The sequence below is a fragment of the Astatotilapia calliptera genome, chromosome 22 (genome assembly GCF_900246225.1).
Source record: "Astatotilapia calliptera chromosome 22, fAstCal1.2, whole genome shotgun sequence".
Lineage (NCBI taxonomy): Eukaryota > Metazoa > Chordata > Actinopteri > Cichliformes > Cichlidae > Astatotilapia > Astatotilapia calliptera.
In genome coordinates, this window is record NC_039322.1 from 14,817,339 (window position 1) to 14,844,792 (window position 27,454).

The 27,454-nt window shown below is 41.2% G+C and overlaps 1 protein-coding gene across 4 annotated transcripts in view; it reads right to left on the reverse strand.

Annotated features, from left to right (window-relative positions):
* syngap1a (synaptic Ras GTPase activating protein 1a) overlaps nucleotides 1-27,079 on the reverse strand; it is a 55,989-nt gene extending 28,910 nt beyond the window's left edge. For 2 of the 4 annotated variants that reach the window (XM_026155792.1, XM_026155790.1), the window contains exons 1-8: nucleotides 25,721-27,079; nucleotides 20,240-20,346; nucleotides 9,651-9,739; nucleotides 9,361-9,482; nucleotides 4,525-4,678; nucleotides 2,840-2,938; nucleotides 2,460-2,720; nucleotides 2,028-2,363 (exon numbers count right to left, since the gene is read on the reverse strand). In XM_026155792.1, coding sequence (XP_026011577.1) covers nucleotides 2,028-2,363; nucleotides 2,460-2,720; nucleotides 2,840-2,938; nucleotides 4,525-4,678; nucleotides 9,361-9,482; nucleotides 9,651-9,739; nucleotides 20,240-20,342 — 1,164 coding nt within the window. In that variant the 5' untranslated portion in view covers nucleotides 20,343-20,346; nucleotides 25,721-27,079. The remainder of the gene's footprint in view (nucleotides 1-2,027; nucleotides 2,364-2,459; nucleotides 2,721-2,839; nucleotides 2,939-4,524; nucleotides 4,679-9,360; nucleotides 9,483-9,650; nucleotides 9,740-20,239; nucleotides 20,347-25,720) is intronic. The other 2 variants (XM_026155791.1, XM_026155793.1) reach the window with 2 other exon arrangements.
* Nucleotides 27,080-27,454: the final 375 nt, after the last annotated feature.

A 27,454-nucleotide genomic window follows, 5' to 3' on the forward strand; every position in this document is an offset into this window, starting at 1 on the left:
TTCAGGAGCAGAAGTCCCATTGTAAACATATCACGGCAGACCCGACGATGTTTCCATGAACATGCTTTTCAGCATCTCTTTATTGACCACTTTTCACACACGGTTGCTGTATGCATAAAGCCGGCTGTAGCTTTTCAGCTCACAGCCCAACAACACAACAGCAAAGAGAGCACAGACTTTAAGGCGGCGAGGCGTGATTGCGGGTGCCGCTCAGGTGCGTCCGACTCCCATGCAGCGGCACTGCAAACTAAGCCTCGCCACACACATTTACCATGTAAAATAAATATAAGTAAATAAATAAATATTTATGCAGAATTTTGCAAATATTTATTTTTCAGTTTTTTAGTAGCAGAGTGCTTTACACCAATTATTTTTTTAATTGAGGTCAAGGCTCTGCTACGCTCCAAAAGCTCCCAGTGTTTTGTTTTGCGTGGAAACCAGGCCCAAATGGCTCTTTGGTTGCTGACCCCTGGCCTAAAGCATCACATTGCTTCAGCTGGCCAGGTAAAAGACCACACGCACCTGGTCATACACATGAGGTGAAAGAACACATGACTCATCAGACCAGGGCACGCTCTTCCATTGCTCCGTGGTCGAGTTCTGATGCTAACATGCCCATTGTTGGCGTTTCAACAGTGGACAGGGGTCAGCATGGGTACCCTGACTGGTCTGTGGTTATACAGTGTATCCTAGAAATGTATTATCAGAACCAACATCAACATTAACATTACAAATAACTGACCCTTGGCTGCCCATGAACCTGCCGCTGGTTCATCACTGTTCTTTCTTGGCCCACTTCTGTAGATATTGACCACTGCAGACTAGGAACACCTCACAAGTGCTGCAGCTCTGGAAATGCTCTGACCCACTCATCTAGCCAAAACAGTTTGGCCACAGTTTGTCAAACTTGCTCAAATCCTTATGCTTGCTCATTTTTGGAGCTTCTAACACACGTAACAACTAAAGTAAATAAGCACAGTGTGCTTTGAGGTAGGAGCCAAAAAGGGTGTAATTTGTGTGTGTGAGCACCCGTGTGTACACCTGTGAGCATGAGCGCGCTTGTATTTAAAAGGTTCCTTCATGTAATGATCTGCTAGAGGGTGTGGGGGGCCACAGCCCCGTCCTCCTGGGCATGAAGCACGCATGGAGGAGATCAAGACTCCAGACATCCAGAGGCCCCAAGAGCAAAGGAGACCAAGGGAGGGGCAACCGTGCCACTATCCTGGAAAGAGCTGAGGAGAGCCCCAGATGAGGGGTCGCTCAGCAACCGCGGAGCAGAAGCCAGGGGGGGTTGCAGTGACGTGCCCGTGAGCTCCGCCGGCAGCCAGCTGTGCCAGAGTGACCGAGCCCCAGGCCGAGAGGCCGAGGGCACCCCACCCCCGAAGGAGCCAGAGCGAGCCCCAGGCTCCAGGCCCCGACAAGCAGCCACCAGGAGTGAGCCGGTGGGTACCTGGACGCCCATCCCCGGACACAAAGAACCACCAATGCACCGATGTCTGAGGGCATCTGCAACTGGCAGGGGAAGTGGTGGGGGGAGATAGGCCTCCATACCTTGGAGGGCCTGAGATGTCCCCAGAGAGGTGGCGTCTGATACCCAACCTAACACATAGACACAAACCAACAGGCACACACAGATACAAACATCCATTCCCACCCTCATGCTCTCATATGCAATTACTCAGCACTCACCCAACGTGGAGACAGACATAAATAGACACTGTACACACAAACACACTGTAATATCTGTAATTCCTAAATTGTTCATTTAAATCTTTTTTTTTTATAAAATCCCTTGAATTAAAGCTCAAAGTCTGCAGTCTTGATTGTTGCTTGATTTAAAATCCACTGAGCTGTTGTAAAGAGGAAAAAACACAATAAAATGTGCCACTGTCCAGAAACCTTTGGACCTAACCGTACTTCTGTAAAATTCTTGCAAATTAAAAAACACAAATCAAACAGAAAAGAGGGAGACAAGAAAATAAATTATTTAAGATACACCAACAAGCCATAATTTGACCTCTCTTTACCTTTGTCTTCCCCGTGCTTTGAAGGATGTGCACCAGTGCAAATGCCACCTCCTCTTTGCTCTTCACACTCAACAGAGGCTCCAGAACCCCACACAGTGTTCGGTAGTTGTTGGTAATGTACTCCGCAAACTCCTTGTACAGCTCCATCGGGAGGATGTTCATTGTCTGGTAGCGAGACTTGATGCGTAGTGAGGCGTTGATAACTTTGGTACTTCCAACACCGCCACTTTTGGCCAGAACACTGGACTGAATCACCGGGTACCACTGCTCGACGAACTGCCTGCCGGTGATGCTGGATATGGGGATGCTAACAAGGCCAATGTATGTGCTTTTTTCCTAGATTTTTAAGAAAAAACATGTTTATTTCACGTATTTATTGCAAATGTTTAGGCGAAAAGCATTAAAAATGACTTCACGAGACACTTCCGTTACCTTGCGTCTTTTTTTGTCCGTTTCCTTGTAGAGGTGCAAACGAAGGCTACGAATGGTAGGCAAATTGTTAAATTCAAAATGCTCGCCCCAGAAGACGGTGTCGGTGCGGGGCTTGCTGGTGGTGCGTGCATACAGCATGTCATCCAGACACAGCTCACAATAATAGCGTTTCTTAGCTGGAAGGTCTCGCGCTTCGATGATCCACAACTTGAGGACATTATCCACCCGTCTGCTGTTATCCTGGAAGTGAAACGAGGAGTTCTGTTACTGCATTATAACAGTCCTTACTTAAAACTGTCTCATAATGTTGCAATGTCGTCGATCCTTTTCAGTGAGAGTGTAATACTAGGATGAAATATAATCTGTTCTACTGAATCTACCTTGTTGGGCTTGATAGCTCGTTGCAGGTTTTCGATCCATTTGTCTCTTTCTGAAGCTGAACGGCAGGCAAAACATTTTGTCCCTGAACTAGTCGTTACCTGTGGATAAAACATATCACTTTTTTGCGTTCATGATCAAGAAAGATTCCTTAGAAAACTATAGTTAACAATGATTTTTATTTTTGATCATCTTTAGTGTTTTTCAATTAACTTAGTTCAGCTCATAGGACTTTTTGTTGGAATCTGTAACAGTATTTGTCATCGAGAAAGGGGCAAAAAACATTGTCAAGGCCACCAGTTGGGCACCCTCTTTCACTGGTGTTCCACTGACAGCGCCATGACACCACCAGAAAGCTCAACTGCAATACCTGGCACCCCAGGTATATGCCCGTTCTGCTTTTACCCCCCATGGCAGACATTTCTTAGCCCAGTTAGAGTCCTTCCTCTTCTTCCAAAGCCTTTTGCTGCTTTGCTCAGTCGCCTCTGAGTGACTTGATAACTTGTTGGAAGGCCTGTCCTTGATCCCCCTCATGCTCTTCAGAAAAGTGGCTCACCTCATGGCCAGAGTTCCTCTGCATCCCACCTCTACAGGGGACACCTGAGTACGCCAGCTGTGTTGTTCTGCCTAGTTACCTCTCAGTGTTTCAGGTTTTTAGCCACATTTCTACACTAAGATTAGCCCAAAGTACATAAAAGTCTCTGCATGCGCACACACTGAGCTCTGCAACATCACAAATGGACTTTTGTGTATTATTTTTTTTTTTACTTCTCTCTAGTAACAGTTTTATTACATAACAAACTGAAATAAAGACAACTATGTCAATCAGGTTTCACTAATTCTAATTTGGGATTTTGCAAAAACTGCCTATATTTGGCTTTTTAATACATAGCTGCACCCCCACATGGTCTTACTTGCACATTATTAGCAGCTTTATAAACATCTAGAGTGGCCAAGACCATAAGGTAAATAATATGTGTTCAGGTTCTACACGAAGGTCAGCTGCTATATGCTGATTTCAGGTTTATACGTCTATAATGAAGCAGTCTTTTCTCTGAGTACGTTCTGCTATCTAAGCTGAGGTCTAACATCTAGGCTGTCTGATTTATCCATAAACAGATGCTACATCTTACACAGTCTCCATCACTTTCTAATAGTAAAGTTAGCCCTCGTATCAAAACATATCGATTCTCCTGCAGCTGAACTGGCATGCTGTTGATGGAGAGAAAAACTTGTGCAGATCTGATCATTTCTGACTCACTAATTTGTGCTGCTCTTACATCATATATCGCATCGGGTCACTTGTGAAAAGTATTTGCTGCCCATGCTTATAGATCACTTGCAGAACCTTACACTCCATTGGCACATTTTTGCAGCCTCGAGGTACTTAGTCCAGTTAGTAAATCTGGTCCTGTGTCTTCAAATTACTTCTTTTTTTTGTGCTTTTTGGTAACTCCGAACAGACCAAACTCTATCAATTCTCAGTTTCCAATTTTATATAATTAACTCAATTATTAAAGCACTAATTCCATAAACCACTGGGTCACCTCATTTATTTTTCAAGTGAGGTGTGAAGTGGCTTTGTAGTGGCACCTGAATTGCAACATAAATACAGTGAGATAAAACAAATCCAGCAGCAGGGAGGTGAAACCACGGAGAGGGAAAAGGTTAAACAACCGCAACGCACCTCAAAGCAGTACTCTTGTCCTAAAATGCTAGAATGGACGGGTTTGATTATGGCGTCTTCATCCAAAACTAGGTCCAAAGCCTCTGCGGCACTGCTAGGAGAAAGGAGGGACTCATGGGAGTGGGATTCTTTGAAGCTCTGCATCAAGCGAGTCCTAGAGAAGAAGAGGAAGATATTGACTTACTTTCAGAATTCAGATGTGATTATGGTGGTGTTTTCACACAATATGAGTCACTGTAGCTCAAACATCCTCATGTGTCACTCCTGCAATTTCAACACAATTATTTTAGATGTGATCCTTTTATAATGAGTTTATGGAAAAAGTAAACCACACCAGATTTTCAGTTCTTGCGTTTTCAGTTTGGTGTATTGACTTTGCTCATGTGACTCATAATGTGTATTAGGAAACGGCCTATACCAGCCCAGCTCGTGGTGTCGTCTGAAAATGCAAATATACCTTTAACTAAACTACAGTAACAAAAACTGAATTTAAAGGTCGATATTACCGTCTAGTAATGTAAATTCAAGTGCTGAGAAGCAGCTCAGCAGTGTGCACTCTAGTGCAGGTATAAAAACGCAGGGAGGATTATGGCTTGATCATGGAATAACCTTTGAAGAGGGCAGCTCTGTCAAAGAACAGAAAAAGTGGTGGAACTGAACGCAGAAATGTGAAAGAAGCTGTCTTTAACAGGCAACAGAACTGGGAAAAAATGGAGCAAGGAAAGGGATTTTGTTGCTCACAGTAATGGGAAAAGGAGGAAACCTAAATATAAACTATTGTTTAACTTGCTGTGTGTGTTACCATCTCAACTAGTGAGTGGGCGCCTGTCCTTTTGGTTTAACTGTAGCTTTTCAGGCTGCAGCAAACAGAGACTGAATGAGAACCATTAAATTGATTTGCTGGCAGACAGACATTAGAGATGTAGAGGGCTATGGGCTGCTCTATAGTCACGACTGGAGGCTCAGTTTAGACTGAATGGTTAAAAATTTTATTTTTAAATTCTGTAATTAAAAATAACACTCCTTGCTTTCTAGTTAGACGAGAACTGGAATTAACGGCTGATTCCAAAGATATGGAAATAGATTACCCAAAATGTCAGTCTATTCCTATAATGTTTTCCAAAACTGGCTTTAATGAAAGAAAAAAAAGGAACATACAGTGTTTATAAAATCTTATTAAGCAAACACCTAGCTGTTCTCCTAACAAACAAAATCCTCGAAGGCTCGGTCATTAACCCTTTATATACTCCATGCAAGAAATAAGAAAAATACAGTGATTTTGAATGTTTTTGAGCTTTAGATGTTCCTGCAAGCCAAAGCAACGTTAACCAGCTAGTGAAAACTGAGATTTAGTCTTGCGATTTTTAAAGGTGTGTTCCTTTATCACCTTTTTTTCCTCTTAGATATCGTAGTATTGTGTCACTGTTTGTAGGCTTTTGACTGATAAACATTTCTGTACGGTTAAGGTTATATCGCCACATCAAGTATGTTGTTGTGGCATTTGCATTTTGATGTAGACAGGGATCTTTTAAAAAAGAATGGGGAAAAATAATGTATTTGTGAACAAACCTTGGTCAGAAAGTGATCAAGCAAATTTCTCACAATGGAAGCTTTTCAAAATTAACTTTAAAGTACGATTAGCAAAAGAATATGGGGTCTAATTGCACCAAAAGTATGACTCAGCATGTAGTGGTGCTTTGAATGCACATACTTAGCGCAGCATCAGTTACGCAGGTCACACACATTTCATTTGATAGCTGTTATTGCAGTTACTACACATCATCTGCAAGCCACTTTACAACCCACCTACATCCCAGCTTTTCTTTCATGTTGTATCTGGCCTAATCAATGTCATATCTGTAGTAACTGATGCCTGGAGTAGCAGTAACTGGTCCATGCACATTATATACCCTTATGATGATCCCAGAGCAGAATCACGCTGCTATAAATATAAATTACTGCAACAGGAAGTAACAATCTTCTGACTATCCTGGTCCTGACTGAATGGATAATGATGCAGTAAAAGGAGAAGAGAAATTTAAGGCTGCATTTTAATACTGATCAGAAGACGAGTGAATCATCATGTTAAGGGAGCTGACGGTGCCATCGCAGAACGCAGGACATGGTAAACCGACTTGGCAGCAAAGGCCGAGCAGCTGCGTTGGAAAGCTAGAGTGTGAAGTTGAATGCTGTGGGTTTATTGCAAAGTCAACTTAACACTACTGAGTGAATTAAGCGTGTGTGGGCAGAACGCGGAGCAGGCTGTGAAGGCAGCTGTCTGAGGCAGCGGTGAACGGCTGTGGTTAGAGGGGAAAGGCAGATCGACCAAGGCAGACTTTAACCCCATCGCCGTTTAGCTCCCGCCACCACCTCCTCCTCCTTCACTGCTGCCCCCACAGAAACCCTCGGGTTAATGCAAAACTTGCTTTAACATCTGAACCGGCAATCTGAATTTTACAACAGAGGATTTCTACGCGCTTTGCAAAAATGACACACTGATTACTTCCAGGATCGGTCAGCCACACCTGCCCTAAATGCGTCTGTTACAGCATCTCCTGTAGTGAGGGCAAAGTGTAGTGTCAGCATTAGATTTTTACCTTCTCCCTCTCTACATCTTTGTACTTCCCATATGTGCATCGTGACTGGATTGTGTGAGGACTGCATAAAATTTTGATCACAATGCAAGCGAGAATCCATCGGGATGTGACCTCAGTTCAGAATGCAAAACAAGAAAAAGCTGCGGTGAAAGCCTCTAGAGCTGCAAGCTATTGCATCCCGACAAGAAAAATCACACTAGTGTCTCCACTGCAATGCCCAACGGATTTCAACACTACACTCATTTCAGCTCTATTTTCCTGACTTTGTGCTGATGAAAACCAGTGATTCTAATTGTATATATGAGCAGGCTTCTCATACAGACATCTCAATAAAAAATACATGAGTATGAGTACATATTTAAATAAATGTGCATCTAATTAAGCTGCTATTGTTTAATCTTTTTGTGCAGACATAAAACAAACTGAAGTAACAAACCTTTTCCGTGTTGTGATAATACAAGCCTTCACCCCCTATTTATTTTCTGTTCATCTGTAATAAATCGCAGCTCAGAGAGCATCGTTGCAATGATTGGATAGACTGCTCTTCTATTAATATCACTCAAATGAAGATCTTTCGTCACTGGCTGAAACCATCTGTGAAGGTATCGCTAAAGGCAGCGTCCTTCTTTCAACGGGGCTCTGCTTTTGTGGCTGATAAGGAGCTACAGTGGGAGCGAAGGCTGTCATGAGCTCCTCGGAGATTCATACACATTCTGCTTGAGCCACTTGAGGACAAACGTGTCCCTTTAAAAGCACAAAATAGATTTGTGATGAAAGGATTAATGCATATCTCTAATCACGGTAACACAAATCTTAATGATTGCATGTGAGCATGACATGTGAGTAATAATCCGAAGCGCAGGTACGGTTGATTTAAAGACACCGTTTAAAGAAACGCCCTAAGAGAAGAAAAGAGCATTTCAATCAGTGATAATGGATTTAATATTATCATGCATAGAGACCTATCATAGAATAGCCAAATAATGATGTCAGCATTGATGTAGCCAGTTCAGTGTTTATACACTTTTTGTCACCATTAAAGTTAAAACAGTCCCTTTTTTACCCATGTTGCCTAAGCTATATTTGGAAGCTTTAAAGCCAGCGTGCAGACCCGTTACTTTTTTCTTTTATTGATCTGTTGTCCTCCATAGGCCTTTTTCACAGCAGACATCACAGCTGGAAAAGTGCAAATACAAAAAAATGAAAATTAATAAGTGGCACACTTGAATAGAAAAGAGTCAAAGTTAATCTTACTGGAAATAACACCGACTTCTCCAGCTGTGATAAGTCAGATGTTTGCTGCAAAAAAGGTCCGTATAGATTAATCATTTACAGACGAATGGTTCTGGATGAGTGTTCGGACCAGGCGCCTGACAATAAAATGTATTTTCTGTTGGTTAGAGCTTGCTAACATTTTGGCAACTGGTCATTCATACCAGAGTAAGTAGGGCTGTAACAACAAAATCCCTGAGTTTACTGAAATGAATCAGCTTGTCAGTCGGCTTGTAACAGGCAATCTTAACTGATTGCCTCTCTACTCTACTGACATTAGCAACTCAACGAAAAGAAGGGGAAAAAAAACCTCACGGCTTTCAGGAAAAAAGTTAAGAGGTTTTGCCATTGTGATGTGAAGTAGCCACTGAAATAACACACAGTGCACAAAAACAGGATTGTCAGACACCCAAGAAAGAACAGATTCTGATTGCTGATGGTTTAGCTCCCAAGCTCGGTGCATAAATGGACTGTATCCACTATCTTAGTGATGGCTATGATACAATTGAGCTCGTTATAACCAGGACGTTACTAATTCCACACCTGCTGGCGATATCTGCAGTCTAATTTTTCCAGCTTACATCAGCTAGCAGAAAACAATGTTAATGTTTACAGCCTCTGGTTCTTTATATTCAGTTGCGGTTTGTCTGTGTATCTTCTGCATACTTTAACTTCCTTCAGCATTCAAATTCATGCTCTAATCTTTTTTTTTATCTTTTGTTTTTGTCATAAAATCAGTGAAATGGCAAAGCAGTAACTTTCCAGGTTGCCTTTTGTCTCTGGATTACAGACCATTACCATATCAAAAATTCTCTTTCAAACTGCAGCCATGGCCTCCTCTGACTTTTCATTATGAATATTGGATGAACTGTGAGCACATCGTCGCTCTGAGGTAATAATATTTAAAATCTGGAATGGAGAGCAATGGACAGATCACAAACTGGAAATATATATTATGATTACTTACCTTTCTTGGTCAGCACTACGAAACCGGGGCAAAATCATCTGTCTGAAGCTGCTGGTCCGGTCAAGTTTGGGCTGACTTTTTGCCCTCTTGATGGAACCCTTCAACCTTCGATTGAGAAAGCTCTAAAAATTTAAAAAAAAAAAAAAAAAAAAAAAAACAGGAGGAAAATAAGTTATGGTTTTACAGTGGGAAGTTTACAGAGGAGCTAGCTACCCTATGGGGTTTTCTACACAAGCATAAAGCTTACATCACATACTTGAGCGTGCATTGTATGGTTTTATTGTACTTACCGGCTGTCTGAAAGGCTGTGGGGTCGTATTGGGAGGAGTTTCCATGCTTGACTGTCTTGCAGAGGCAAAACTTGCCCTGCGAGATTGGTCTATGAAGAAAAAGTGCCAAACAAAAGCAGCAAGAATAACAGAGTTAAACAAATAAGAAATGGAAAAGACTGAAACCTTCAAAAATGCAGGAGCATAACTCGAACACAATAATTATTAAACGCTGAGACTTTGTGGGGATATCAGGGATTGAAACCAGTAAGAATTTTGTAATTTTAAACTTACATCTACTTAGTTCAAGCCATTTAAATTTATCACTTATTGTGTCTTTAAATTGGGTTGTATTTACATACACATTCAGTTCAATATTTATGTCAACCAATGTTAAGGCAACTCCAGCTAGTACAATCTGGCAGCCAGCTCTGATATAAAGAGTTGGATTATCACATTTTTACTTTTTTCCAGGCTTAAATATTTTATGTATCAACTCTGCCAAAATAGAGGAAATTTGCTAAGTGTTAAGAGATCTCAGTGGAAATTAACTGTGTTGGCAAACTACTGTACTCAAGCACGATAGTGAAATTCTGCATCAGCATGATGCCGTGAAAGCAACTAAAGGAATGATGACTTTGATCCTGTAATAATGAGAAAGAAACAAAACGCAACAAAACATCAGTAAAATCCTGCATAATGCTTGAATCAATCAAGCAGTTATGATTTTAATGATTTTTTTTGTCCTTTCTTAAAACTAATTTTTATTCTTTTATTTTTACATTTTGTTTCATTCTCTCTGAGGTCACAATACAGTTAGTTTTCCATTAGTTAGAAACAACAAACTTCCTACTCATAGCTTGCGTCATTACCTTGCAGCTGCCACTTCAGTCCCATCAAGAAAGGAAAACATCATCAGAAAACACTGACAGAACACACATTATTAGCAGGCCAGATACCACCACAGAGAAGTTCAAGCTGAAGAACACCAGCAACAAGAACATACATCTACAGCCCCCCGAGAAAAACACAAAAAACAACACAGTGTCTGAAAAAAAACTGCATGCCCAAACAGATATTCGTCATCAGAAGGGAAAACTTTTTATATCTAATGCCAGTGGAAAATGACGCAAAAAAAGAAAAAGAAACCCTGATGTGAGAACTATATTCGGAGGAAGACCCACACTCTGATGAGTCATCTTGAAACCCATGGTCTTGGTTTGACTTTAGGCTAGTAGCAACTGAGTAAACATGGTGATGGATCTATCTTTGAGACTTTCTCTGCACGAGTGTGTGTGTGTGTGTGTCTATGTGGTGACCTGGAAGGCAATTCCAGCGCAGAGGAGCGTGAGGGTCACAGAGTACGAATATATCCATCCCACATTATCCCCATCTTTAAATATGAACGACAGAAATCTAAGAGAGGTATTCATTAACTGTTCAAGTTCCTCAAACACCAAGTTAAAATAGTAACTGTGGGAAAAACTGGAACACTGATCTCACGATAACACTCACATAACACAGAATCAATAACCAGTTTGTTAGATTTCATCAGACCGCAAGGCCAAAATGTTTCTGTGTTTGCTGACACGGTCAGATTAAACTGGTTAAATTAAGATGCGTCAACTTTTTCCTTTACTTATGTCCAACTAATACCAGTTTACCATTAGGACTATATGGAGCTATATGATATTGGTTTTAGCACCACAAATAAATGCACTCTCTCCAGAGATTATAATTAATGATATAACACCTTACCACCCACCATAAAATGTGATGCAGCATTAAAAAAAAAAAAAAAAGCCAGTCAAGGACACAGATCGAGAATCCCAGCTGTGCACAAAAACAGCCAAGCAATGAGGCAATGAAGAACAACCAGACTTTCCAATATTTCCTCTATTTGCTCTTTCTTTTACTGACTGCAGAATCTCAATCAAATTACATCTAGCTAACCTAGCTAGTACCTAGCTGTTCCTGTAACACATTTTCTATAGTTAACATGATAATGTCACCATCTTTAATTCCATTGGCCACTGTAATCATACATAGAAAATCTAATGTCTTGACTGCCCTATCTGTAAGTAAATATCAGGCAATGGCCTATAACTGTTTAGCTTTAGCTAAAAGAAATAAAACAAGGTCGCTCTAGTCTAAGGTTACAGGCCATAGCTAGCAAATACTCTGGAACATAAACATCAATAGAAACCACAACATTCAGTTTTTAAAATGTAAACAAATTACTTAATCTATATTTTGTTAATCTGATCCCAAATGTACCTTCGCCAACTTCGCTAACATCTTCAAAGCTATTTTAAGGCAGAATAAAGCTAGCATGTTTCCCTCTCTCTGAGTCAAGCAGATGCTAATCACCTCCTGGCTATTGCAACAATCACATCATACATATGATATCACTTTATATATATATATAGTCTTCAGATAATAGGCTGCTTGTGTACCTTTATGTGCAAACCTATGGGAGCACAATCTATATTTAGCCTTTCCTCATGTCCCCAAGAATGAAGGTTTTTCTTAAAAAAAGTTTTATTTTTTAAAAAGCAATCACATTTTCAGCTACACACTGTTCAGCCTTTCACAAGTGGGAATGTGCCATGTCAAAAGCTACAATACGGCCCGCAAGTGAGCCCAGGTTGTGCAATACGGTCATATTCCCTTTTATATGCATGCATTCTTTTAAGCTAGCTTCAGAGCGTCCATATGTTTCACAGCACATCGTGTTTCATGTTCACAGTCGCTCTGCTGTTCTATTTTTGTCTCTGATTGATCTGCTGAAGCATTTTATTTATTTATTTATTTTTCCTTTAGAAGTTACCCATTACCCACGGGAGCCCTTTTTTCTTCCCTTTGCAATGCAGAATCAAGACACTCTGTCATCCTATGATTTCCTCACTCCCAAAGCCTCTAAATAGGCGACTCTCCAGGTTCTATTCTGAATCCCAGCTAATTGTTTGGTATCCATGGAAACAACTCCAAGGGCTCCTACTTGAACTGCAGAAGATACGGGCACACAACTGCACAGTAAAGATGATGAAACACACCAACACGCAGCACAACGCATCTGTTTCTGCCGACAGACGCGTGAGAAAAATGCTCAGACCTGTCGGCCCGACCACGAGGGATGGGCGGGAGCGGAAATCTTCCTCGATCGTTGTGGGGCTGAATCCCAACTCTGCCTCGTGTCTCAGCGCGAGAGCAAATGGATCAAATGACCAAGCAGACAAATATTTAGGTTGTATTTTCACCTGCCACTGAGAAAGTCACTTGCAGCATGCAGTGATCTAAGGAAACGTGACATATCAGAACACATGGATACGTTCGCATCGGCTATTCTGAATGTAAATTGCTGTCAGGACTGAGTGCGTGGGTGGCAACAGCCTCTAGCTAACTGTGATACAGAGAGAGAAAACAGAAAGAGGAAGACTGTGAGTGGGTGTTGGAGAAACATACTCAACCTTTAGCATGTATATCTCTATTAATACATATCTGGAAACTTTGCTTTTATAGAATCATTTGAATAAAATCATTTTCAGGTAATAATCCCCCCCCATCCTCAATCAGGTGCGAAAGCTGATGTATATAATAATGAGTTATCCTTGAAACTGACTGATCACGACAGCAATTTAACAATTATGATTTTTCTGCAGATGTCTACAAAAAAAAAAAAAAAAAAGGATCAAAACTCTGTTGATTCCAGAAAACACACTTGTGAAATCTACAAAAAACACTAATAACCCACCAGTTCACCAAATCTACCAAATAAGCATTAGCTGAACCAATGATGCCGTCACAACAGGCAACCTCACTAATCCTGCGTCTCATGCCACCTTACATAATAGGACACTTCAAAAAACACTGGACCGTAGCATTACTGGTGCTCAACAAGACTGAGGGGCTGCAGCCATGCCAGAGCCTCTAATTCTCCACAGAAGGTGATTTGAGGTAAACACTAACATTAGCACGCTTTCACTCATAATGACAATGCTATCTTGTCAGATGTTTGCATCCTAGGATGATAATATTAGCTATAATGAGAACTATAATTAGACACTAGACAACTGTTTTCCCCTCACTTAATCTGTTTTCTTGCTTTTAGCCTAAATAGAGGATGGGATACACACAGACACACACACAACTTACTCGCTGCTAATTAGAGCTAACTCCAATATACAGTGAAGCTCATTAGTTTTAAAGGTATTTGATCATAAACCTTTCTATTTCTGATGATGATACCTGCATGAAAAGTTAGGGGACTGTCAGAGTTTAGTAGTCACTTCCCTTAGATGAAGAAAAAAGAAAATTCAGAGGATCACCAAAGGCAGCTGCAGTAATTACAGTCTGTGGAGCTCAAATCTTCACAGCAATCAGTGTAATGAGAGGCATAGTGCTAGCATGTTAGCTGAAGGCTGGTATCAGATCTGCAGGTACCCTGAGATGAGGTATTCAATCAGTATCAAGCAAAAAACTGAGTCTTTACCTAAAATAATACCATAATTAGTTCTTGGATTTTGGCTGTAATCAAACAAAAAAAGGAAAAAAAAAAGACAGTCCTAAGACTCAACGTGAGCAGGTTTTCACACATATTATAAAAGCTGTTAATAGCCCCTCGCAGTTTTATTCGCTCATAATGTTATTTTAGAGTTTGTGTCTCTGAAGCGCACAACTATGACTCAAAAAGAAATAAATAAACAAGTAAAAGTATGGCTCAAATTCCCACAGACCATAGCAGAGGAAAATGTAGGTTTCAGGGTTATTTAGTCGAATGTAAACACAATGCAGAAAACATATTGTGCTCGATTTATGTAGGTTAAATAAAGTCAATAGGTTTATAAAACGGCGTCCTCTTTGTTATAAAAGTTTTTAAAAATCAGTTTAAGACAATTAAAGTGCTTTTACTTTTAACACCTTTCCATAGTTTCTCCCTCTGACATAGTACAGTACATAATCGCTTCTGTTTGTTTGTTTGTTAGCAGTCCCCGCAATTTTTTAACTTCACAACAATATACCAGGTCTTAGGGGACACAAGTACCTAGGTTGGCTAAGCTTGACCTTCATTGTTAGCACCCAATGAAGGTCACCTTGAAAAAAAGCATTTCTTGAAACCATATCAAGTAATATGTCATATGGAAGGGCTTGGAGAGAGCTGTGCAACACACTTTTTATTTTTTCAATATGACGCCCTACAACGTCACAATATCAGCATAACAGGCCACGGTGAGCATGCTGTAATAAAAACATAAAATAGTATAGCTCTTGGCCTTCAGGGAGAGTTGCTCTCTCTCTCTTGTTACTGCATCTCTATTTTCAAGCAGGATAAAAATCCACATTCATGCTGCTATGTTAGACGGCCTTTGAGGCCTACGTCTTTCCACGATGTCGGCGTCCGGTTTGTCCCGGAGTGACAGTGTTTCCAGTTCACACGCACCAAATCTCGTTATGTGTGGTCTGAAGCATATGACAACAAGGAGGCTCCGGTGACTCACAGACCAGGCCTGCTGGGGCAGATGTTGTTTTCATGTCATATGGAAGTCTCCGTAATTGCCATATTCCAACGAGTAAATACTGCCATGTCAACAACCAACCCGTGATTATGCCATGGGAAGTTGCTCTTTTTATGACAGCTCCGAGTACCCATAAAGTAAGCCAAACTGTCAAGGTAGCGGCAGTTAATCCTACCCTAATGGTAATGTAACAATAGGCTCAGCAAACTATGGATTAAGATTTCATCACTGTCTATTCGGGCTGCACGATTAATCGTTAGAAAATCGCGATCTCGATTCATACTTATGTGCGATCTCATTTCCAAATGACAACGATTTAAAAAAAAAGACGACGACAACGATTGCACCGCATTTTGATCCGGGACGTAATCTGCATGAAAACAAGCGCTCACTCTTCCTGCTTGACAAATGACAAGGGCGGAGCCTTATACCACGTGATACAGAAGCTGTGCCGCGTGATGCTAAAATTAGCAGGGAAAAAACAACGGAGAGCACGTCAGGGATGACGAGAAAGTGACAGGAGAAAATCCGTCCCGGTCAACCACCCAAACATCAATAACGGGAACCTTATACAGCGCTTCCCTATACCCGTCGAACTTCCGCAGGCACAAAGAAATTACGGAGGCTATCACTTATCACCTGACCAAAGATATGGCTCCCATCAACACTGTGCAAAACGAGGGATTTAGGAAAATGATCAACACCCTAGACAAACGCTACACAGTGCCGTCCCACAACTATTTTTCTATTGTTGCACTACCTGCTCTATACACGCAGCGTCGAGCAACGGTGGAGACGGAATTTCAAGCAGTACAACATTTTGCGGCAACAACAAAACGTGAGACATTTGTTGTTTTTATGTTTATTTATTGTTTTTATGTTCAGTCTCAACTGTTACGAAGTTGATGTGCAGTTAATAAGTGCAACAAATATTTATACTGGAAAAGAAAATCGTGAGAGAATCGTGATCTCAATTCTAAGCCAAAAAAAATCGTGATTCTCATTTTATGCAAAATCGTGCAGCCCTACTGGATATTAAGTTCAAGTGAATAGAAGTTTTGTACATTTAATAACTTATAATAACCAAATATATGTTTTACAATGTCTGACAGTTAACCCTTTAGACAGGTCATGACTTTCACTATCATAAGCTCTGAAATGGTTTAGATTGTCTATAATATGATACACAACTTCATAATTCAGTGAAACAGCTGGCTGGTATTTTATTACAGGGTGAGCATGCTGATTGGCTGAGGTCTTTCTGTGTGGCATTTCTATGTTCTCCCTGCGCCTGTGTGGGTGCCTCCTCCCTAAGACGTGCATGACAGGTGAACTTGTGAATCTGTACTGGCCGTAGGTGGGGATGTGAGAGCGTGCGCTTGCCTGTCATTCTGAGTTAGCCCTTCATGAAGTATCCTGGCTCTATGACAGCTGGGACAGGCTCCAAGGAAGAAACAGTCTGGATGTCGTTGCATGTCCCGTACATTTATATGCATATTGGATTTTCCAGCTACATCAGTGATAACCTTTAATCCAGGTTACAGTGAGATTTGCACATACACAAGCATATTCAGTACAGTGCATAAGTCTTGAGCCATCCCTCATTTCTTTACATTTTAACTTTCTCGTAGTTTTTTTAAAGTTTCTCTTTTGACACCTGACCATTTTCAGATTAATTATTTTTTTGTTGGCGTTTAGAAGGCATCTGACTCAAGAAATGAACCAGTGTTGTGTTGAAACAAACTTAAAAGAACCTATTTTAAATTGTATCTTTACGCACTTTGTTACAATTAGCCTTTTTTTTTCTTTTTAAACACGTCTTAGGCGAATATAAGAAAAATGTCAAGTTTGACAAGCATCAATTTTCACCAACAAGGTGATTCTCAGAGAGCCATTATCTGAAAACTTGGTGTGTGTCAGAATGGTGTGCAGTGTGTCCATAAATCAATTCAGATAACTGGACAAAGAGGACAAAAGAAGAACTGTCAGGCCTAAAAAAAAAAAAAAAAAAAAAAACCCTAATCTTTAGCAGATCTGAGACATAGATCTGGACCTTCCAATTGAGCCATGTACTGTTCACCGAAGCCTCATCAGACATGGTCTCAGTGAAACGATGGCTGTGAAGAATCCATTCTTAAAGAAGGGAAACCAGGAAAAAAGGCTGAGGTGTGCCAAATTTGACAACAACTGGACTGAAAATCCACGAGAACAGGTCTGATGGAGTGGTTCAAATCTACATCAATACAAACAGAAGAGCTCAGAAAAGGCGCAACAATGAGTGTCTACAGTCCTGTGTAAAAAGGTGGAGGCTCTGTCATGGTTTGGGACTGCATTTAAGCCAGCGGTGTTGGGGATCTTATTAAAATTGATGGCACCCAAAAAAGTGCTGTCAGATTTTGATCCAACATGCAGATCAAAATCTCCCCAGAGCCTGAACCTCAGGATTATTGAAGCAGTGTGGGACCATCTTGATTAAGAACAGAACAAAAGTTCTTTATACCACAACGCTTAGAAATTTGTTACGAAAGATTTTAGAGATGTTTTTAAAAATAAACTTTTTAAAAAGTGTATTCAAATGTTCAACTGGTGAAATGCATCTCCCTCTACATCACAGTTTAGGGCAAGGGTTTGTGATTCTAGTGAGAAAACAACATTCTAATACAATTATGTCGATTTTTTTTGTTTAAACTAGTAAACTGGTCAAATATAAACTAAAAAGGATTAAAATCACATTTGAAACATGCAGCCTCATTAAAGTGTGTAATTTAAGAACGAGTCAAAGTGTTGATGTATCTGAGATTCTCTCTGCGCCCGTATGATGAAAGTAAACGCAACTTTGTTCATGATGGCAGAAAAACTTCACTTTGTTTTTTTTAATCACTTCATTACACTCTTGTTTCAAGTGTCAGACTATAGTGTTTAATCCAGTAGTATTTATGGCTTTTTCCAGAAAAAATAGGCAACTGAATAGGCCATGGGCATAAAGGCATTCACTATAATCTATAAGAAGAAATAGAGAAATATAAGAAAACTGCTTGCACGGCTCATTAACACAAGAAGCAAGTGAGAAATGTATTTTAATGTATTTTAATTTATTTTGTGTTCATTTGTATGAACTGACTCTTCAGAGCCAGAGTTTAACATCTAAACGCCAAGTACGACCCATGGTTCATCCACCATTGTGAATTCGAGCAGCGTCACAGGTGCTGAAAAGCAAACGCAGACGGTGTAATGAGTGTAGAAAGTTAAGGCCATTCATTTACAGCAAGCTGTCCAAACAATCATCCTGCATGACTGACAGAAGCAAAACCTCGCAGCATCAACTCCGTGGCTCTTTGACAGCCCGGCAGCCTTGCCCCAGGAGGTTTGACACGGTTTAAGTGTGAGCAGTGATTTACCAAACACAGAATGACACGGGAGATGGCGAGCGCAGAGAGGTATAAACTGCTGGCATTTAGAGAATCAGATAAAGTATAAAGTCCTGAAGTGCCCGCTGCATTTAAATTTGAAGTGAGAAAACATTAGGGCTGTTTAGGAGACTTAAAAACCCTTTCGAGCGAGGACCCAAAGATGACGGTCTTACTAGCTCGGTTTCATGAGCCCAGCACATACACCCAAAAGACCGAGATGCTTTAAATTCAACACGCCTCACAAAAATGTGGACAGCTGGCTTTATTCTAAGTAGAAAAGCGACACCTCTGACTCTTCGGAGCCACTCTGCTTCTAAGTTTAGAAGCAGCACTGTAATCAAGGAGAAGTAAAACGCACAGAAGAGCTGCAGGATGAGAGAGGAGAGGTGGGTGGAGGGGTTGAGGAAGCAGGGGCAGTATGGGAGCGAGGGAGCCACGGGGAAGAACCTGCGATCGGCTTGAAAACTGGCAGATATTTCTGGAGAAACACTGAGTATTCTGCAGTGTAACCGCTACTTCTGAAGGCCAAGACAGTACTGTATAAAAATGGCCTCTGAGCGGAGGAAGACACAAGAACAGTAACCCGAATAAACAATCTAAAGTTGCTCTCCATCACGTGTGTGTTTTCTGTCTCTCTCCTGCCTTGTTCCTCCCTCTGTGTGTGTGTGTGTGTGTGTGTGTGTGTGTGTGTGTGTGTGTGTGTGTGTGTGTGTGTGTGTGTGTGTGTGTGTGTGTGTGTACGTACTAGCCAGGGGAAGTGTGGCCTAGTTACCATAGGAACATGTTCGCAGCTTGTGCACTGCTCTCTATCCAACTACCTCCGTTTTTGCTAATGTATTTAGAAGCTCTAATGCTATGCTTGTAGATGAGCAGATCCAAATTAAAGAGCTGAGAACGAAGATCAAGAAGCAATGTGGATACCGCTCTTGATATCGACCCCGCTAAGATATTATATTATTTCGTGAAAGCACACATCTAAAATGAGGCGATTCTCAAAAACCATCCCCCCTACAGTCGCCTCTGACCGCCCCTTGTTTGTTTTGTTTCTAACATGTTTTTTTGTAGGCCTTAATGTCGAAAGCAAAGACAACAGCTTTACACACTGCGCCGACTAATAAAATGATTTCTCTCCCCGTCCCTGAAGGGAAAAGAAATGACTGCTTTCATCTGGGGAGGTAAAGGGAGCACAGTGAGGAGGAAGGAGGAATGAATCAAAGCCGAGTAAAAAGGCAAATGGCGCTATCAAACCTAGAGGATGTCAAAATAAAACTCGGAGCGCGGCTCTGACGGTGAGTGACGCTCCAGTGGAGGATCGAGTGGTTTAAAAAAATAAAAAATGAAATCATCAATGTGCTGAGGTACTTTTGTAAATCTTTATAATGCTGAAAAGGATTGGGAAACCATGGCAGAGGAGGGAAAAGGAAAAAAAAAAAAGCAGGGCGGCATATCTGAGGCTAGTGCATGTTAAACCCTTCATTAACCACTAGCAACAGCAGTGTTGATGCATTTCAGAAAGAACAGAAGACTAAGGGGGAGGAGGGGGGACATAGAAAAACATATATAACAGATAAAAACCTTACTGGACCATGACAGACTGGAGAAGAGGCTAAGAAATGACAATACGCAAAGCTGACGACGGAGAAAAAAAGGAGACTTTGACTGGGTCTCGGCTAAACTGACTCACTTGGGGTTAAAACTCCAGGTCCACCACCACAGCAAGCCTCCGCTTGACCAACCAACCCAAACTGACTCTGATGGGGCAGCCACGTCTTTGAAGATGTGTCCATGCAGCTATATGGCACAGACACAAGTAGAGTTTTCCCTTTAGTTTTTGACATCAGTGAACTAACAATCCCCCAACCCCCAAAAACACAACAATGACAAAAAGTTTTAAAAACAACCAGAGGAAAAAACGTGAACCTGTTATTGTGCCTGAAAATAACGGTAAAGCAACATTAATAGAGAGAATGTGTCAAACTGTACAAATCAAATGAAAGAGAAATGTAATTTTATAGATAGTAGTAAACAGCGCTGAACGTGGAGTTGAAATGACTTTTTACTGTGCAGTAGGTGGAATCGTTCTTCATCTGCATGGTATGAATGTCTTTGAGGTTTCTGTTGATAAAATGTTGCTGTAGACAAACAGCAGCGGGAAATTATCTTTCAGGAAAAAAAGAAAAGAAACAGATGTTTAGCTGTATGACTCAAATGCAGTAATATGAGAGGTACCATCTGGGGCTGCTGTGGAGCATGCGAACACACAAACTTGTCCATGTCATTAAAAAGATATCAGTTTTTGGGCTGCAAAGCACGGCATGAGCTTCTTCTTCATCCACCCCATCAGATCTGCCCTTTTTTTTTTAGATCTGCTAGCTAAATGTCACAATGCTGCAGAGCCACAAGCAGCTTCCATGATTAATTGATAAGCGTTCCTACAGACATGGATCCCCTCCAGGTGTGGTGGAAGAAGTATAAAAATATCCTGCTTTGAATGATGATTTGTTTGTGATATGATTTCTCCAACAAAAAGTTCAATTTCCTGCTTTTAAATTCCCTAAAAGGACATTTACGGTAGCTGCCTCTTAAAAAAAAAAATCAAGTATCAATGAATATGCTAATGTGCTTTTTTGTTTTGTTTAAAAGGTTAAAAAATACTTGATATTACACATCATATTTTCAGTATTTAACAAATGAAGGCTTCAGATTTTCGCATTATACTCAATTTAAGATGCTTACCGGAGCAGGGTTGACCTCCAAATTACACAGAGAAAGAAGCTTAAACACACAATTTTAGCCGAACCCACCTTAAGCAGATGGATGTGAAAGAAAAAAAGCCCTGAAGCTACACTTTTCTGTACAGTGACAGTTTGTCATCCAAGAGATTAAAAAAAAAAAAAGTGAGTGGATGGGGTTAGCACACTTTTTTTAAATTTTTTTTTTAAATTCCTGGTTCTTAAAATAAAACTCACATTACAGGTGAGATTTTTGCAGTCATTTTGAAAGCTTTAAATAAATATTCTATGACATCAGGAGAGTCCTAATCAGGGCATCTGACTGATTCGTAAAATACAGCTGTATGAGATGCTAACAAGGGAGACTACCCACAGAAATCTGAGGTGGGTTATGGCTTTAGTCACACTAGAGCAAAAACAGAATGGCAACCAAAAATAAATCTCTGGTTCTTTAGTGATTGCGTTGCATTTTTTCTACATTCGGCACCCAGTTGCATGCAGTTGCAGTTACTAACGGACCACCGTGCAACAACCTCGATCCCTGGGTGACCACGTTGAATTGCAAGGTGAGGCAACCTGTTTCTGAATAATTTTGATCTGACTGCAATCACTCTCAGATTGTCAAATGTTTGCAGATAATCACCGTTTAATCTATAAGCACAGACCTTTCTCACTCACTGTGTTTATACACCTCTCTGCATTTAATTATCAGTTATTATTGATCTCTGGCTCTCTTCCACAGCACGTCCTCACCGCCAACCGGTCGCAGCAGATGGCCGCCGCTCCCTGAACCTGGTTCTGCTGGAGCTTTCTTCTTGTTAAAAAGGAGTTTTTCCTTCCCACTGTCGCCAAAGCGCTTGTTTATAGGGGATCATATGATTGTTGGGGTTCTCTATGTTTTCTCTGTACTATTTATAGGGTCTACCACACAATATAAAACACTTTAAGGCAACTGCTGTTGTGATTTGGCGCTATATAAATAAAAATGACTTGAATAGATTGGCAATGTGTTGCAATCAATGTGAGTCAGTGTGAGCCGATGAGCATCTGTGCAATAGGGGACAAAACTGGTTGCCAGCTGATTGTTTTTATATAGGAATATATCCAGAACACAATGTTGCTGAGCACCTGTGTCAGTTCACAGCTACTTTATGTGTTTCTACATGAATTTCTACATGTCTGTTTCAAATCTTCACCAAGTTAATTACCCCATTATCACAAACAGATTGCATTTAATTGCCAACTTGACCTCATTCAACTGCAAATTGAAAGCAGACTGAGTCCATCTCATTGCTATTTCCTTCCCACCCTTGATGTAACAAAGTCACTTTGAAGACTGGTCGCAGACTGGTCAACGTCTTCAGAGCAACCATTGCAAAGGCAACAATATTGCAGGCGATTGCACACGGTTGCAATAAGTTGTCGTGTCGCAGTTTCCAACTACTGTTTCCCCTAGTGTGACTATAGCATGCCTCCAGTGGCTGTAAGAGAAGAGATTAAGAGGAGAAAAATGTGGGGACAGAGTTGAGGGGCAGCTCTGCGAGAGCAAACTGATGAGTATTATAAGGTATTACGTTGTCAGACTGTGTTAAGTTGGAGGAGAGGCTCAGGATAGGAAAGAATTACCAGAACTACAAAAATATCTCCACTTTTTTCTGTTAGCTGGCTGAAAAAAAGAAGAGGATGAGAAATAAATCCATGGCCTGAGGCAAAAGAAAACAATTTGAGAAAATTGCAGGACAGGATCTCATTGACAAGACTCCCAACTTTTTTTTTTTTTTTTTCAGAGAACATTCAGCTAGACTGTCAAAGCCTTGCTGTCCTTGGCAGCAAGAAGAAGCCCCCTCTGTGCATTGTATTGAAGATGGCTGAAGAACAGCAGAATTACGACGGAAACTTGGTACTGGAGCAGAATCAGCTCTTTGCCGGCTGCCGGGCTCCCAGCTGACAACTGTGACAGAGTGGCAAGGAGTCCAGATTCTCAACAGTTCATGAGAAATTGAGAAAGATTAATAGACGTCCGTGATTCACGCCTTTCTATTTCAGCTAAACTAACAAAATAATTTCTGGAGGAGATGTAGGAGATAGGCGTTTCTTATGAAGATACCCATTTCATATGGAGGAGGATGAGGAAATCCTGCGAGGGACAATGAGTCAGACTGAGCCAAACTTATCTTGTTCCATCAAGTGTGCAGCCTTAGACATTTCATTAACTGAAGCACTGCTGTCTCCACTACAGTATGCTTTTTGGTTAGGATGGGGAACGGTTTAAAAAGAGCCTACTGAGTGCAGAGACGGTGTGACATAATGGACCATGAAGATGGTGGTCATTCACTGTCCCAACATCAATCCGTTGCCAGTAGAGATGGAGGAATACCAGCAATAAATGAAATCACTCATGCGTAGTTTGGCAAATCATCTATTGCTCCCAACTACACATACTGAACCCAGTACAAAGTCCAGTGAAACTGGGACACTTGCTGGCAAAAGCCATTTTGGCCTAATAATAGATATTCACTAACACCAGTGCTGTTATGTAACGAAACGAAACCTTGCCAAAGTTCTTGTTGTCATAGTAAACTGACTACCTGACAGGGCTAAAATAACCCAGTTAAATGATTTTGTTTTTTTCTATCTTTTAAAAAAATAAAGACTGAGCTCTTTAAACTATCATTATGGATAACCTGCATTCTCTCCACAGTCCATGCAGGTGTTCAATGTGCAACACCCACAGATAGCTCATTAAGAAACTACAGGTGTCAGTGAAATTAGTGCAAGCAAAGTCTCGCTGACTCTGAAGTCGCTGACTGCCAAGAGAGAGCAGCAGGTTTGTGCATTGATTAAGATGGAAGTTCCCCTTAAAATAAAGTAAATTAATGAATCTTGTTTTTCTTAGCGTGGGGCACAAAGTGTTGAATGCAGCTGAGATGCATTAGTACTGCAAAAAGAAAAAAAAAAGTGCCTCTGGGGAAAATCTCTAAAAACATGAGCTATGACATTTAAACACTTATGAATAGTTTTTTTTTCTACATTACATGTTATGAATGATTTTCTTTCTACCAATCAGGAGGCTTCCTGGGCAAAACTACTGTCATATTTAGTCTTGTTCCCTACAAACAACATAGCAGACACTGAGAAGTTTGTACGTGCAAACCATAGACTGTATACAAAAGATGGACACAGTCTCTGGGTCTGTGAAGTGAAGCCAGCAGGGGGAGACTCAGCAAGAACATCTGGTTATATAGAAGTCAATGGGAATAGAACCTTTTGTCTCTCTTGATCTTTGACTACAGTAAATATTTTTCCAATGAGCACACTGGCTCAGTTAAGACTTTTACCTATTAATGAATAAACATGATGTTCTTCTGCTCCAAACAATGCCTCTATTAGAATGGAGGATAAAGCAGCGCATGCCTTAGGGCTTGTGAATGACAAGTTGCTACCAAATTAGCATGGAGCGTTTCTCCAATTTCTCAGCCAGATCCACCGCTCACTCCTCGTGTTCATACCACCAGGGTAGTGATGGCAAAAATGCTCAGGCATCGCGACAGATCACTAACAACCAGGAGGCAACACTGAGCTTTTATATACAGTCTGTGGTGGCACAATAAGTGGGTACTAGGGATACTGACAGCATGTTGCTAATTTAGAAGGTGGTGTACTACATGTAGCGCTTTAGCCTTAGCTTATACTTTGAGTAGTCCCTAACCGCTGGTAGCGGTTAGGGACCACAACTGCCATTGAATACCTGAAATACGCAAATACTTGAGACCCCCCTCAAAAACACTTAAAAACACCAAACATACCTTAAGCTATCGTCTTAATGAAAATAATTGGCGAATATTTTAGATATGCTCTATGAAAAAAAATCCACAAATAGGAAAATTTTCTGCAAATTTTCTCTAATCCAAACCAGAGGGTGAGGGTGGCACGTTTTGTTTTTGTTTTTTTTTGGGGGGGGGGGGGGTTTACAGTCATTTACTTAAAATCACCTGAACAGCTTTAATATTTTGAGAAGAATTTCTAACAATAAACTGAAAAAGCAAAAATACACACATATACAGCGCCAGGTTTTGTGTAAAACTGTTTTACATCAGGCATGATGTCACACCTTGGCTGAACCCTTCACAGGTCACGCATCCTGTAAAGCATGACCTTAAAAACGAGTTCAGTGAGACAGGCTGAACCAGGACACCTGCCTGCTGTGTGCAGGTCTGCTGAGTTTCACTTCTGTATGAACAGCTGGTGCAGACCCTCCTGTCTTTGCTGAAGATATGCAGGCTGTGAGGTGGGCTAGCATCACCATACCAGCTGTCACTAACACTAGGTGAATACTTCACAGGGAGATCAATGAAATACTGTGCATTCACACAGATCCCTAAGTTCCACAACATGACATTTTCCATCTGTCCACACTTGAGAATAACACTTACCCAAAATTATAGGACTTCCTTAAGAAGAAATCTTAGTTACATCTGTGGATGCAGACTGTATCCGGTGGGCTTTGCAGGGCACTTGGGAGTGGGGGAGCGGGAGGCTGAGGTTGCAGGTTTACTTTCTTTTTGGGATGAAGGTAGAATCAGTTTGTGCAGACCTGAGAGACGGTTTCCAAATGAAAGCCCGATGCTGTCCTCTTTGAGAGAGAGTTGTGTTTTAATCATGAGGCCAACTGGCAGAGCTCCTCTTGTCCCTCACCTGTGCTGCAATGTGTCCATACGTGCTTCTGTCCAGAGCGAAGGCTTCGGGGGGAAACGTGAAGCCGACTGTCATAGGGATCCCTTCAACTTCAGCTCAGTCCACCACTGAAGCCAAATCCTGCCCCTCAGCAGCGGCTCCGGTGTGCGGCTCGGCAGCTCTCATCTGCTTCTCCTCCCTCTCTTCTCCCTCTGCTGCTCTCTGTCCTCCAACTCTATTACGATCCAGAAACTGTGATGTGATAAGAATGCGGCTTCCTCGGCAATAAAGACAATCTCTACTGGGGAGCGTTTTTGTCATCTTAATTGTTTGTCCCGGGCGCATGTGACTCCAAACAGCCCCTGCGTCGCGGTTTTTTCTTTTATTTAATTTTTTATTTTTTTTATTTTTCAAATCTGTGGATAACGTGAACTCCTGTTAACGCATTTGTGTCTACCGATCAACACAGCCAATTATTTCATCATTTGTCGCTTGTATTTACGTTAAAAACGGCGGATTGGTTACGGTTAAAGCCACGGAGGTCTGCGCATCACTTACATTTAAAAGAATGATTATTAAGGTTGATGTCTGTGGGGCTATGCCAACTCTAAGCAGCAGCAACAACCACGGTGCTGCACATTGCGCGCACTAAAAGAAAAAGAAACGCACAGAAGCATTAAAATAAATATCCTGGCGTATTTACAGACGAGATCACTGAAATGTGTAGCAGCACTGGAACAAAGTCTGATTCATGCACATTGTTTCTGGCGTGCTCCATGTTTCTAGCTAATCTTGGAAAGCGTCTGTAGATAACCCTGCGTGGCTCAGCGACGTCCCCATAATCCAGAAATTGATTACGAGGAGGAGGAGGAAAAAATGAGGGGGAATCCGGTACCAAATTGACGCGGTGTCCTTTGCGCTCCTGCAGTCCGTCAGCCCCTAATTGTAATTTAACGCCAGTGCGCGTAAAAAGGTGCTCGGTAAACGGAGGAGTCTCTCCCCAGAGGGCGGAGATAGAGCGTAAGATAGGCATACAGCGAAACCACCGCCTCCAGAGGCAGCAGAGTCCGCCCTGCGCTGCACCATCTCTGGAGTTTGCAATCGCCACAAAACGCAACGAAACGATGACGGTCGGCAGCCCACTGTTCCGCCTGTTATCGACGAAAACGGTACGAGTTGGAAAGTTCAGCGGAGTTACTTCTTGAATATGCAGAGTTAGTGTTTGCAGTGGGGCTCACACGAGAGTAGGGATGCTGCACTTCAAATTTTTGCATCTGAAAATATTTCAATGAACTTATTTTATTTATTTATTTTTTGCTTTAATAGCTGCTGTGACGAGTCCTGTAAAAAAAACATTTTACTGAATCGGTGCAGCTCAGAAGGCAAAAAGACTGAGAGAGCCCTCAGGGACTGTGGAAATTGGTTTGTGGTAACTTAATTTCACCTGTGGCATCTGGCGTAAGCACTACAACAACTGACTAGATGATTTGGTG